General features: G+C 45.6%; 1 protein-coding gene across 1 annotated transcript in view; it reads right to left on the bottom strand.

Moving 5' to 3' along the window:
• Window positions 1-14,928, bottom strand: part of FNDC1 (fibronectin type III domain containing 1) — a 68,054-nt gene that overhangs the window by 6,970 nt on the left and 46,156 nt on the right. The window contains exons 14-16 of the mRNA XM_066616159.1: window positions 14,317-14,396; window positions 8,821-8,850; window positions 1,001-1,162 (exon numbers count right to left, since the gene is read on the bottom strand). Coding sequence (XP_066472256.1) covers window positions 1,001-1,162; window positions 8,821-8,850; window positions 14,317-14,396 — 272 coding nt within the window. The remainder of the gene's footprint in view (window positions 1-1,000; window positions 1,163-8,820; window positions 8,851-14,316; window positions 14,397-14,928) is intronic.

The following is a 14,928-nucleotide window of genomic DNA, read 5'->3' as shown; positions in this document are numbered from 1 at the left end:
CCTCAAAAAATGAACTTATTTATTCTTTTTATATAGTTCTGAGATAATGGGAGTGTTATGGTAAAAGAATCCACTGGCACAGCATAAAAGAACACCAGTGGTCCTTGCCAACATTCCTGAACACAGTAAAACAGATTTGAAAGTCTGCTATTGGCTAAGAATCACAGCTAAAGAACTAAAATAGCTCATTCTGCCACTGTGCTAAGATTTGCTGCTTCCCGATCAAGACTGTTCTCTTTTTGCACTTGGTATAATCAGTCCCTGTGTAATTATAAATATACTGATAGGGCAGTGCTTTCTCATCCGTTATGCGATAGCACACATGCCCAGGGCAAAGCAAGCAAAGGAAACATTGCTGAAGAAGGCTTGGAAACTGGGATGGAGCCTGGGGGATGCAAACTTGTCAGACCTCTCTTTCCTTGATGAGTTTCTCTTCTTTTAGGGCCAAACACCAGGTAACACTAAATGCATGATGAGACCCTGTGTTTCAAGGGCTATGGGGGGGGGGGTAGGCCTCAAATGAGGCAAAACTGCAAAGGAGCATGGGGGACTTCATAACTTTGCCTTTTGATATGGCTCCAATCCCAATTGCAATCCTGCCATGCGCTATTTTTAATGGGGAAAAGACTTTCAACTGAAGAGTCTTTTCTCCAGCACCTGGGACAGGGGGAGGACAGGATCAGAATCACAGTGGGAGTAAAATGCTAAAGCGCCTCCTGACCCCCTGCCACATTTACCCCATTCCCCTTCCCCATTTACAATAATCCTGTTTACACCATGAATAATAGGCATTCTGCATACCATTTAATTGGCCCTAATTTATTTTGATTGGTGTTTTGCTGGTGGTCAAATTACATGTTCTTCTAAATATTTAGTTTCAAGTAGTTCAGTTTGCATATTTTTTTTTCTTTGTAAATAGCAGCTGCAGGGTGTAGGTGATCACAATCAGGAAAACTGCTTTTGGTGCTGATGTCAGCTTCAAAGTGGTCCAAACACATACCTCGTAGGTCATCACTGAGGTAAATCTTGTATCTCAATGAATTACAAAGAACCACGCCCACAAATTTCCGGTACCATGTCCGCTTTACATATTGCTTGCCACTGCATTCAGAGTACGAAGGATCATATCTAAAGTTGAATGGAATCCAGATTGGTTCACCACCTGAAAAAACAGAATTAGATGAACACATCTCGCGGTAGCCATCAAGTGCATTTCTTTATTAAACTGTTTATCATAACTGATAGAAGATAAATTCATGCAATCAATTATTGCAAGAATGCATGAAACGTTTTACCCAGCATTCAGATTATCTGAGCACACTTACTTGGACATCTATTGATTTTGGTGGAGCTTGCTACAAATTAAATTTGTTAAGGATCACAACCCAAGTCACCAATTGAATACATCTAATATGCTCCAGAAGGGGCTTTCAGGGAAGCTGGAATGGAATGTAAATGAAGGAAATGTAATGGAGTGAAAAGTTACCATAAACCCATATCATGCATCATATACCAGGGCTTCCCAAATCCCAGCCCAGCGGCTGGATACAGGGTTTGGTGAAAGCCCTCTGCTCCATGAGCAGAGCTTATTGTTCTGCCTCCATGCTTTGTACATTCCCAGTAGATCTGGGCACCAGAATGCTCTGGGTAGTCACATCTGCCCAGACGTCCTGTTGCACAGCCTTCTGGGATGCTAGACAACAGTTGTGACTTCCCAGAGCATCCTGGTGCCCAGATCTACTAGGAATGAACATGGTGCGGAGATGGAACAGTAAGCTCCAGTTCGAATGGGGACCGCTTTTTTGTAGGACAGCAGTCGTGAGTTTGGCGACCGCTGAAATGTACAAAGTGCAAAGGGACTTAGGAGCTGCCACACTAGATGAAATCATGTCCTGTGGCCCACAACAGAATGCTAATCTACAATTTCAACAGTAGGTAGAAAGGAAGTCATCTGCTTGCAAGGAAGATTTTTTTTTTTAAACAATCAGAGATTTGCCTTACTCCAGAAGCATGTCTTAAAATTCTTCTCAAGGTCAACCACTTGAAGGCTGAACACAGACCAGATTTCTTTTAGAAATTTTAGATTTTTGGTTTTTTGCTATACCTCAGATTGCCCTACCCTGCAGTAAAAAGTTGCAGAGTAAAAACATTTTTACCACATTACAAACTATTCTTCAACACAAAGCCCCAACATAGAGTCTCTTGGAGACATCCAAGATCAAAGCACTGGCACCAGCTCGACCTGATCCTCACCAGACGTTCCAGCCTTCCCAGCATCAAGATCACACGCAGTTATCATGGTGCTGCCTGCGACACTGACCACTCCCTGGTGTGCAGCAGAGTGAAACTGCAAACAAAGCGACTGTATCACACGAAAAAGGAAGGAAGACCTCACATTGATACCAGCAAGACCCAGGATCAGAGAAAAGTGGAGGAATTTGCACAAGCGCTTGAGGAATCTCTTCCAGGCCCGGCCGACGCAAACGCATCCAACAGATGGGAACATTTCAAGAATACCGTTTACAACACCGCCTTGTCCATATTCGGCAAGAAGACCAACAAGGTGGCAGACTGGTTTGAAGCCCACTCTGAGGAGTTGACACCAGTCATTGAGGAAAAGAGGAGAGCTCAAGCAGCATACAAGGCCTGTCCCAGTGAGCGCAACCTGCAGGTCCTCCGAACTGCTCACAGCAAAGTCCAACAGACTGCCAGGAGATGTGCTAACGACAACTGGCTCCAGCTCTGTTCCGAGATACACATAGCAGCTGACACGGGCAACATCAAGGGGATGTATGATGGTATCAAGCAGGCCCTAGGTCCAACACAGAAGAAAATTGCCCCTCTGAAGTCTGCCACAGGCGAGGTCATCCAGGATCGGGCGCAGCAGATGGAACGCTGGGTGCAGCACTACTCTGAGCTATATTCCAGAGAAAATGTAGTCACCGAAGAAGCACTGAACAACATTGAGTGCCTGCCTGTGCTGGAAGAGCTTGACAGTGAACCAACCCTAGAAGAACTTCACGTGGCCCTGGACTCCCTTGCCTTTGGCAAGGCACCTGGAAAAGACAGCATCCCTGCTGAAGTCCTAAAATGCTGCAAAGAGATCATCGTCACTGAGCTGCATGAAATCCTCTGTCTCTGCTGGAGAGAAGGTGGAGTACCTCAAGACATGAGGGATGCAAACATCATCACGCTGTACAAGAACAAAGGTGACAGGGGTGACTGCAACAACTACCGCGGCATCTCTCTCCTTAGCGTTGTAGGAAAGCTGTTTGCCCGAGTTGTACTAAAGAGGCTCCAGGTACTTGCAGAGAGCGTCTATCCAGAATCGCAGTGTGGATTCCGAGCCAACAGGTCCACCACTGATATGGTATTCTCCCTTAGACAACTGCAGGAGAAATGCAGGGAACAACGACAGCCACTCTTTATAGCCTTCATAGATCTCACAAAGGCTTTCGACCTGGTCAGCAGAGACGGCCTCTTCAAGATTCTCCCCAAGATTGGATGTCCACCCAGGCTCCTCAGCATCATCAGATCTTTCCACAAGGACATGAAGGGCACTGTTGTCTTCGATGGCTCCACATCAGACCCTTTTGACATCCGAAGCGGAGTGAAGCAGGGCTGTGTTCTTGCACCAACCTTGTTTGGGATTTTCTTCGCTGTCCTGCTGAAGCAGGCCTTTGGAACTGCAACAGAAGGCATCTATCTCCGGACCAGATCAGACAGAAAGCTCTTCAACCTCTCCAGACTGAGAGCAAAATCCAAAGTCCAGCTGAAATGTCTGCGTGACTTCCTCTTTGCCGACGATGCAGCTGTCACTACCCACTCTGCCAAAGATCTCCAGCAGCTCATGGATCGTTTTAGCAAGGCCTGCCAAGATTTTGGACTGACAATCAGCCTGAAGAAAACACAGGTCATGGTTCAGGATGTGGACTCACCTCCCTGCATTACAATCTCTGAGCATGAACTGGAGGTTGTCCATGACTTTGTGTACCTTGGCTCAACGATCTCCGACACTCTTTCTCTCGATACCGAGCTAAACAAGCGCATCGGTAAAGCAGCTACCACGTTTTCCAGACTCACAAAGAGAGTCTGGTCCAACAAGAAGCTGACGGAACATACCAAGATCCAGGTCTACAGAGCTTGCGTCCTGAGTACACTTCTGTACTGCAGCGAGTCATGGACTCTTCGCTCACAACAGGAGAGGAAACTGAGCGCTTTCCACATGCGCTGCCTCCGACGCATCCTCGGCATCACCTGGCAGGACAAAGTTCCAAACAACACAGTCCTGGAACGTGCTGGAATCCCTAGCATGTATTCACTGCTGAAACAGAGATGCCTGCGTTGGCTTGGTCAAGTCGTGAGAATGGATGATGGCCGGATCCCAAAGGATCTCCTCTATGGAGAACTCGTGCAAGGAAAGCGCCCTACAGGTAGACCACAGCTGCGATACAAGGACATCTGCAAGAGGGATCTGAAGGCCTTAGGGATGGACCTCAACAAGTGGGAAACCCTGGCCTCTGAGCGGCCCGCTTGGAGGCAGGCTGTGCAGCATGGCCTTTCCCAGTTTGAAGAGACACTTTGCCAACAGTCTGAGGCTAAGAGGCAAAGAAGGAAGGCCCATAGCCAGGGAGACAGACCAGGGACAGACTGCACTTGCTCCCGGTGTGGAAGGGATTGTCACTCCCGAATTGGCCTTTTCAGCCACACTAGACGCTGTGCCAGAACCACCTTTCAGAGCGCGATACCATAGTCTTTCGAGACTGATGGTTGCCAATACAAACTATTGGACTATAGTCACAACTGGCTTCTATGGGCTTGGGCCAAAGAGTGTTCTGAGTCACTTTTCTTCTAGCTCAGTAAGGCTAAAGCACATTTATTTCAATGGCCTACAGTACATATTGAATGGATATGTTCAGCAGCATCTCTGACTGCTTTTGACCTGTTATGCGGCCTTAATAGATCCTAATCTGTCTGAAACCCAGGAGAGCTGTAAAATAAAAGTTGTACATTTTTTCCCCTCAAAACAAATACTGTACTTAAACACATAGTTACTCTTGCAATATTTTTTTTTAAAGAAAGAGCAAAGGCAAAGAGATCATGCAAAAGATAATTGACTTTGGGGTGCACTGCAATCTGTTAACATGACATTTTAAAATGTGTTTCTCAGTTCTAGTGCTTTTGAGTTTTGTTCTGAACTGAAACTCTGGATTTCACTACTGAAGGGAACTTTAATCCAAAACAGATTTCAGACAAGCAAGAAAGCCAAGCAGACCTTTTCGGAACAACAGCGTTTAAACACTCTGTGAATTAGCCATTTTAAATTATGTTGCTGCAATAATAAAAGGCTGCTACTTAGTAACAACCCAATCCAAAATCCAGACGAATGAACGTATTTGGATTTAAAACTGTCTATAGGCCAACTCACACGGCCTCTGCATTATGAAAGGAAGTGAGTTACCAAGTGCTGAAGCACCCCTCTGAGTCCATCTCCATGGCTCCCTATGCCATTGTGACTCTCTCAAACCTTTGGAAGTCATCTGAATGGCGATAGGATAAACCACAGTGTAGTTTCAATGCTCCACACAAATCTAGTAACTCACAATCTGCTATATGCTTAAAAGGGTTATGAGAATGAGTTAATTTGAAGTTCACTTTGAAGTGAACCGTTCTGATTCAAGTCCCATTTGCTCTGATACGTAAAGCTTGCCAATGGACGGCCCAAAATCATTTCAATCAAAAAAGACAGTCTATAACAGGGGTGTCAAACTCATTTCATAAAGTGGGCGGAACAGCATCCATGGGGGCCTGCTGAGGGCTGGAAGTGATATCATTAAACCGGAAGTAACATCATTGATGGCCAGGAATAAGCACTTTGTTCTTAAGGAAGAACTTATCAGCTGCAAATGACAAAAGAGAAAATATGCAAATATTAACCATATTTTCTAGGTATGGGAGAGTGTGATCACCTTTTCAGTAGGACTGCTTCTGCCAAGGTGTCACCTTGCAGCTCAGCAGCTGAGAAATGCTCTGTGAAGTGATGCCTCAGCAGAAGTGGCACTCCTGACGGAGTGGCTTTGGAAAGCCCAATTATAATGGGGGCCAGATAAAGAGCTGTGCAGGGCCACATCTGGCCCACAGGCCCTACGTTTGACACCTCTGGTCTATAAGAACAAAATACTGTACACATCCTCCTTGACCGAAATGACAGGGAAGTTCATGTGGGTGGTAGAGCCAAGTGTGCCACAACCTTTGTGTCTACGGCAAGCCACTAGGGGCCCAATCCTATACTTACCTAGTGCCAGTGCTGTGTGCTGCAAGCATGCCATAAAGCATGTTTATGGTACCTGGAGAGTAGGGATTGCTGATGCTGAGTCCGTGTCAGTCAGACACCAGGCCCAGTGCTGGCAGGAGAAGTAAGTGAGATTGCCTGGCGATGGTGCATCCTCTGGGGTGTGGGGGGAGGGTGGAACAAGGACAGAATGAGGGCAAGGCAGGGGGAGGAACTGGGCAGGAGGAGGGTCCTGAACTCTGTGTCGGGCTGAAAGGCCTGACACGGAGACTCTCACATCTGTACCAGCAAAATAGCTGGCGCAGATGCGAGGAGATCCATTGCTGGGGCCGGGGCTTTCTTTGGGGGAAGGGGACGAAAGTCCCCCAAGGAGACTCCCAGCAGCTTCCAGATGCCCACTGGATTCAGCAGTAGCTGCTTTGGCACCGGGAAGCATAGGATTGGAATGTAGATCTGGCAATAGGTACAAAATATTTTTAGTTTTATGTTTTTCAGCTTACTAGGCTGTGTAGATCATGCTATTTAAAAAAAAAAAAGGAACAAGAGCAAGCTGAATATGTAAAAATATATATTCTCCATTCTTATCTACAAGTTATACATGGATCAAACAGTGAAAGTTACTTTGTTTCTATCATAACATTGTAACTCTACCCGCACATGAGACAAGAAAAGTGTTGGAAAGCTACAGTGTGAAAGCTGTTGCTTTATTTCAAGACATTTCCCTATGTTCTCTGTCTCTTTCATGTTACTGGCAACAGTTCCACTGCATGGGAACAGCAAATTTTAAAAGGAGAAAAACAAAGTAACATTTTGTCTTTTCTGTAATCGATTCTTTTGTCCCAGAAAGAAGCAAGCCATAATCTGTACGCACATAAATTCATGAATAACACGCAGGAACAGCCCCATTGAACTCTGTTGAAATGGGCTTCAGTGCAACTGACTTGAGCTTAATGGGACTTCTTTTGTGTGTAAAGTTTCTCACATGTGCCATTATTTCCAGCATTTCAGCCAGAATATTCTCTATGCAGATGCAACAATGAAGAGCTCATGGAAAGAAAGCTACACAATGACTTCGACTCAGAGCACTCAATATTCCTGTACTGTTCACTAGCATAGTGTTCTTCAGGAAGGAAGTCTCACTTAAATCTACCATACTTTGTATGCTGCTGCTGTGAAGGATGCTATGTGGCTTTTATTATATTCTCCAGCTCGTTTGAGAAGATCATCTGGCATTTTCAACCTTTTTAGTATTTAACGTAAAACACTGGAGAAAATTATCTTGCCAAATCATAATTTTAAGTCATTATATAACGTAATAACTATAATATAGGTATCTATTTACACAATTTCATAGTTAAAAGACAGAGATGGCTTTCTGCTTAAAAGGCATATTATCAAGGAAAAGATGTGCATGTTTGAGTTATGATTTTCAAATTATTCCCTTCAGGGAACTCTTCCCACATAGACTCCTCTACTGAAAGACCCCTGTATGTCAGCCACGAAACCCCAAGCCAGAATTCTGAAGAACTTAACAGGTTGTATTGTGTGGAAGGAGTCTTCCTTCTGTGGAGGCAAGAACGCCTTACCGTACCACCCTCTGAGGGAAGTTCCAGTGCAGAGAAACAAACTACACCATATACTCAAAAGAATGTACCAGGAGCCCAATGGCTGAGAACAAACCGCTCCTGATCAGAGTGCCTGAAAAAATAGCAGCAGTAGGAGAAGGGGGCATATCTTCAGTTCTCCACTTCCAATTCCCCCAAGTATCCTTCCTGCATTTAAAACCCCACTGGGGAAAAGCTGTGTGATGGGTATGTGGGTATGTGTGCGACAAAGAAAAAGAGAGATGTGGACCGGAAAAATTGCAAGTAGGAAATGTTTTGAGTGCCTTCTCCCACTGCTGCATCTTTTCTCACACATGTCCCAATTGGAAGAGGCCTTTCCTCTTATGAATGGACTACTGTTACAGTTTGAGCGCATCATACAGTTTGGGCCTCAATAAGAGACCTAGAACTACGCAGCATTCTCCTGTTGTTCTATGTTACAGGGAAATATTGGTAATGGCAACTGTATGCTGTCATCCAGGAAGCTCCTTCACCACTACTGATTGACTTTTTTGAGGAACACCTCTGATAAATGTTTGAGGGACTCAAGCTTGAAAATCATTGTTTGAGAGCAGAGGTTCTTAAACTCCTCTGAGTTTAGGGGTGGGGCGGGAGTGAGGGAGGTGGCCTCGACAGCACAAGTGAATCTCTTGCACCAGCCAATATTAACTATATCAGTGGTTTGATTGGGGCTCCACAAATTCATAATGTGGTAAAACCAAATGTACACGATGCCTCTACTTAAAGCTAGCAGTGCATGCATGTAGCCTGTCTCTAGCACTTGTCAATTCCAGAAGATGTAAAGGAATTGTGTTATGTGGATTCCACACCTGGTTTACAGTCTCCCTATCACATATATGCTGCAACTCTGATATCTGCAATTCTCAGCACAAGATAGTATCTAGAAGCAGTGGTGAAACTTACCCGGTGGTCTGACAATAAGTAGAGGATTATCTGAAAGGAGAGAAAAAGAATGTATCTTGAGTGGTTGAAGATTTATACCCCTTAAAGTCCAAATGCTGCATATCAAAAATGTTACTGAACCGAGTAAGTATTTTCTCATTCCTGTTTATATTTTCTAAACAAAATACAGCCACATGATTCAACCCACCAGATTTGTTTTGCTTTATACTTTGGAGTGCTAGTTTCTTTTACAAAAACAACCTTTCTATCAGTAGTCCAGCAAATAACTGTGATTTTCATTCTTGGGAATGAAAAGTGCGCATGAGCAGTTCTCATAAGTATCCACAGAACAGCAATAGCTTTCCCAAGTTTATTATGAATCTATAAAACAAAGGAAAAGGTAATTCTGTAATCCAGTCAAGTGTACAGAATGGGGATGGTTCACAAAACTCCCATCTGTGGAGCAGTAGCTTGGCTACACGTGAGCAGAGGAAGAAAGACAGCAATTTGATTAGGGAATTGTGATGAGCAATAGCCCAGAACCAACGTAACAGGAGCCAGCCAGCAAAAACTGGGAATGATGATGAACAGCAGTCTAGTATCACGTGCAATATCAAGCTGGATAGCAAGTTAAATGGAGAACAAACAAGAGAAGCAGCCCAACACCCTTTGAAATAGCAATCTGGCCAGCAACTGTAAATGGAGAAATATTATGAGTATGGGTTGTATCCTAAATAGCACTCATGCAACTGTATAAGCACACACTATCTTTCCTGCTCCTCTTTTCAGGATGGCTCCCTGAGACCCCCCAACCCTGAAAACCACAGAAAGGCAGCTTTCCCAGTACAGCTCTGCTTGCAGAAGTTGCATCTACATAATTTTCAGGGAGTCGTCGCCTCTTGCAAAACACACCCTGACAATAAATCCATTGGGTTTACCAAGCAGTACAAATACAGTGCTTGCAGAAGTCATTTCCCCCATTCCGCCATCCCCACTGCAGTTCCCCAAATCAGCCTGAAAAGTAACTTCTGAAAGTTAGGGAATCCATGAAATGTTGCTTGGAGGAACTGCACAAGGAGGGGACAATCCACAAAAACCAGGGGAAGGTACCTTCCTACTACTTGTAAAACCAACACATTATTTTTAAAAAATTCTGTAAGGGCGCAATCCTAACTTGTGCTGGTCAGTGGACCTGTGCTGCACTCAGCGCAAGTTTGAGGTTAAAAGCAGCGCAGCCCAAGGCAAGGGGAAGCCTTTCCTTTTACCCTGTGTTGCGCTGCAGCAGCCCCAATGGGTGGCACACTCAGCCTCACCTACCTCACAGGGTTGTTGTGAGGACAAAAGGAGGGGAGCAGTTGTGTACACCGCCCTGAGCTCTTTGGAGGAAGGGCGGTATAAAAATGTAATAAATAAATAAATAAATAAATAATGTGGCACAAATCTGAGCAGCCCTGGACTGGACTGGGCTACCCAGGAACAGGGTCAGGATCTGGCATAACTGCCGGATAATGCCTGCTGCCCACTCTCCCCTGGCACGAAACACCCCCCTCCCATTTCCTCCTTGCCCTGCCCACACCCCCTCCAGACCTTTGCATCGGCCAACGCAACTCACCCTTCCTCTGGGGCCCACGTTATTGTGGGGAGGCCAGTGCACGTCTGTGCACTGGCCTATCTACCTGGAAAGTGGCACTTTTGGGCCAGCGCAAGGGCCTTGCATCGGTCCAAGAGAAGGCCAAGACTGTGCCCTAAGGCTGCAATTCTATATGTGCATATCTAGGAGTAGGTTCCATTGAATTCAGTAGAACTTACTTATGAGTAGACACAGATAGGATTGGGTCAGTAGCCTTTTACACAGGATCATTTACTTGACTCTGAAATGTTTACTTTCACCTGTTTGGTAGAGAAGTGTCTGCATGCATTCTAAAACTTGAGACTCGGATTGAGGGGGAGAGAAACTGTTACAGGACCCAAGTCTTTGGCACTTGAATACTTAGGGATCAACATATTTCTGTTTTAGTGGGGTCAAATAACCTATGACCAATCATTCAAGCACACATTTTTTAAAAGTCTTTAGCAAATCATGCTTAAAAATGTTTTAAAAGCCGTTTATCCTCCAATAGCAGCAGCATTATGACAGGGAAACAAACTTCAACAGAGGAGGGAAAAATCTGAAATGGAAAACTGTTATCTGTATTTCTTCCAAATACAATTATTTCCAACTGTTCAGCTGCTCACAGAAAAAAGATGAATTTATAAGTGTCTTGCCCTGCACATGCCTGATCTCAGCTGATCTTGGAAGCTAAGCAGGGTCAGGCCTGGTCAGTGCTTGGATGGGAGACCACCTGGGAATACCTGGTGCTGTAGGCTTATACCATCGTCTTTCGAGGCTGAAGGTTGCCAACCAGTGTGCCAATCTAGCAAAAGCATGTTCAACTCCCTCTTTTTCATGTTTTAATGAATCTTCTCTTTACTTATTATTAGGGTAGTGAGGACCAAATCCACACCAGACACTGCTGAAGGCAGTTGGCCTTATGGTGTAATCCTAAGCACATTTACTCAGAAGTAAGTCTCACTAAATTCTACGGAGCTTACTCTATTGTAACTGTGTTTAGGATTGCAGCTTTAATTCTGGATTTAATTAATAATTTACTTTTGGGGGCTGCCGTGATCTATGTTACTGCAGTTGCTTCAATGACATAGTTGAGTGCTCAGGGCTGCTGCTGGGCTCACATCAGGAGGATGTTCATGAGGAGAAGGTACTACTTTTGGGGGCTGCTGTGATCTATGTTACTGCAGTTGCTAGAAAAAGTGGACTCCACAACTGCGCAAACATGGCAACTACAGGCACACAGCCCAATCCTGAGCTGCCCGGAGCTGCGGGACCCGGCGGCTCCACAGAGGGCTCCCGCCGGATCCAGCGCCTCCCGCAATACGACGGGAGGCTCCTTGGAAGAAGGGGACGTTCGTCTCCTTCCCCTGGGTAAGGGAAGCAGCCCTGCAATGGGGCTACTCACTTTAGCGGCGACTGTTTGGTCACCGCTAAAGTGAAGGTGCTCGTGTAGGATGAGCAGCCCTGCCCCCTGGAATGCCTCCCCCATGCCCCTGGCCATGCCTCCCCCCTCCCCGGAACACCTCCCCCACACCCCTGACCACGCCCCCATCTCCTGTTCTGCAGACCGCCGAGCTGTGGAACCCAGGTGCCCGCCGCACACTGGCTCAGTGCCGGCCAGAGCTGAGCCAGCTCTGCTGGGAGCCCGGCGGTAAGCCCCGCAAATGTGCCTTATGGCACGTTTGCGACTGTGGTTCATGCTGTGGAAGCGCGGTGTGGACCACAGGATCGGGCTCACAGACTCCACATGGTGCGGTGCAGCAACAAACTCATACTCAGGGCTTCTGGCATCTGAGGAACTGAGTCAAATGTTGCCATCTCTTACTCAGTGATGTGCTGGCTTCTGCTCCTTCTACTGTCCAGTGTTGTCCCTAAACACTCTCCTCCCTACCACATTTCCTCTTCCTTTCTGTCCACCTCTTCCTTTTCCAACTGAGGGAGTAGGAGGATTTACAGGAATTTTAAATTCCATAGATTTAAAAAGGAAGAGAGAGACAGAGGAGTGTGGAAGAGCAGTGGACTAGAGTGGCTGACAATCTAGCCCAGTGGTTCTCAAACTGGTGGGTTGCGACCCACCAGTCTGAGAACTCCTGCCCTTTTCCCTTTAAGGGGTGGGGACAGGGGGAAAGCAGCGACACAATCCCCAGGATCATGCTGCTGCAGGGGAAGAAGGGCTGTTTTTCACATTACTTACTTGCTGCAGGGACGAGGGGATGTGAGGAGCCCCACGGAGTGCTCTGCAGGGCTTCCTACAGCTTTAAAAAAAGCGATTGCAACCCATTTCCCAGTTGTAATCGCCAAACCAGAAGTGGGTTGTGATCATTTTTTTAACATTCTACAAGCTCCAGACAGCCCTGCAGAGCACTCTGCAGCGCTCCCCGCACCTCTGGACTCTGGGAACGTGAAAAACAGCCCCACCCTTCCCTTGTGGTAGCACGGTTGCTGCTTCCCCCCCATCTCTGCAAAGACTTAGTGGTTGGAAAACTCTACACCAGGGGTGTCCAAAGTTTTTGGCAGGAGGGCCACATCATCTCTCTGACACCGTGTTGGGGGCCGAATTAATTTACATTTCAAATTTGAATAAATTTACATAAATGAATATATTAAAGATGCACTTATATGAATGAATGAAGGTCTTGCAAGTTCAAGGCCTATAAAAGGCCTTGCACAAAGCAAGCCTAGCCTGTCCTTTCCTGCTGCTACTGCATCACAGACGTGAAACAACAAGCAATGGAGGGAGCCCTCATCCCACAGCTCACTCGAGAGGCCAAACAGTTGCCCTCATGCTGAGAGCAGTTGCATCGGGCAAGTGTGGGCTCCAACAAATCTCTGGAGGGCCAGATGCTCATTGGAGGCTAGGGGCTCCCTGATGGCCACATAGAGAGGCCTTGAGGGCCGCAAGTGGCCCCCGGGCCGGGGTTTGGGCACCCCTGCTCTACACGAAAGTTTGAGAATTACTGGTCTAGCCCTTCACTCTTTTCTCCTCCACATTTCCTCTTCCACTCTGTTCTTCTCTTCCTTTTCCACTCCAGAGAGAGAGAGAGAGAGAGAGAGAGAGAGAGAGAGAGAGGAAGGAGAAGGTGGCATAGTGGAGACAGTGGACAGAGATGGGTGCCCACCAAACTGCTGCCTGAGACAACTGTGTCAGTTGGCCTCATGGACAGGCAAGTCCTGCCCATATTTCCCAAAGAGGTTGATTCTGTGGCACAAATCCCAACCACCTGAAGCTTACTCCAATGAATTTGCTGCTAGACTCGGTTCACTCTCAGTTCAATACTGAAATGCAATGTTTTTTATATCTGCATCAGCTCAACCACATCTCTAATCTTGATTAGATCTTTCCATTCTCTCTTCCCTTTTTCTTACTTTTGGGACTTTCACTAATGTGGTCCCTAATTATTTCCCGGGCTCAAAATCCACCTTCCCTCACTCCCTCTCTTCTTTCTATTCTCTAAGAACTAGGCTGACTCCTACATTCTCCCTCCCATTAGCTGAACTCCAGGGGCTTGAATAATATTATTCTATAAATTATGTACACAGAGTATATTTTTAGATTTGTCACTGTGGCAACCTGCCCTGCTGCTTTGGGAGAAGGTGGGATAATAAATCTAAAAAGCATTTGAAAAGCAGCTGAGCAAGATTTCTATGCCATCATCCCTGACAAATGTAGTTAGTTAGAGCTTGGGTCCTACGGAAATCCATGGACATTTTTAAAAGTGAGAAAGAGACTGAAACTGCATATTGCCAATTTCATTGCATGGACAAAAAAGGCATATCATACTGTTGTTGAAATCCCTGCAACAAACATATTCACTACTGTTAGTTTGGTCTTTGTCCTTGGACCAAATTGGACTTGTATTGGGAAGGATCAAATTTCAAGTGTAAAATGCCGTTTTAAATCACCATACCAGATTCTGTGACATAGGAGAATGAGGAGCTGATAGGTCCATAACCATAAGGATTTTTCGCTTGGACTTTAAAGTAATACCTAAAGCAAAGAGGAAGAGAGAGAAACAAACATCCATTAAAATAGCACTCAGTCTGCCATAACGAAGTTAGGAAAACGTCACAGAAAAAACCGTTCCTGTCACTATAGTTCCACTAAATGTATGAAATACAGTTTGCATTTTTGATTTACTCCAACTTATGATTTCACCCACAGTGTTTTGCTTGGCTGTGAAACAAGGCAACAGCCAACAAAAGCTGGGTGAGTTCATTTGTCCATGACTGCCATATCAAGTAATGGTGAGAGTGTATCCAACAGTCACCATTGTCAAATGCAACAGTCCTTGGCATCAACTGGTTTCATCTTGAGCAAAATGCTTTCCAATGGAGTTCATTTACACAGTCAACTGCAAGTCATCTAGGGTTAAGAAATTCATCGCTTGGGATTCCATGTCACACAGGGTGGGGTGTACCCCAGAGGTAGTGCACAAGCTTGGTAAGCAAAAGATTCCAGGTTTAATCCCTGACAACTTCAGAAAGGTGGTATAACAAAGGTAAAAATCCTTAAAAAAAAA

The sequence above is a fragment of the Tiliqua scincoides genome, chromosome 1, assembly GCF_035046505.1.
Source record: "Tiliqua scincoides isolate rTilSci1 chromosome 1, rTilSci1.hap2, whole genome shotgun sequence".
Taxonomy (NCBI): Eukaryota; Metazoa; Chordata; class Lepidosauria; order Squamata; family Scincidae; genus Tiliqua; species Tiliqua scincoides.
The sequence above is the reverse complement of the archived record's forward strand: the minus strand, read 5'-3'. Positions and strand labels throughout refer to the sequence as shown.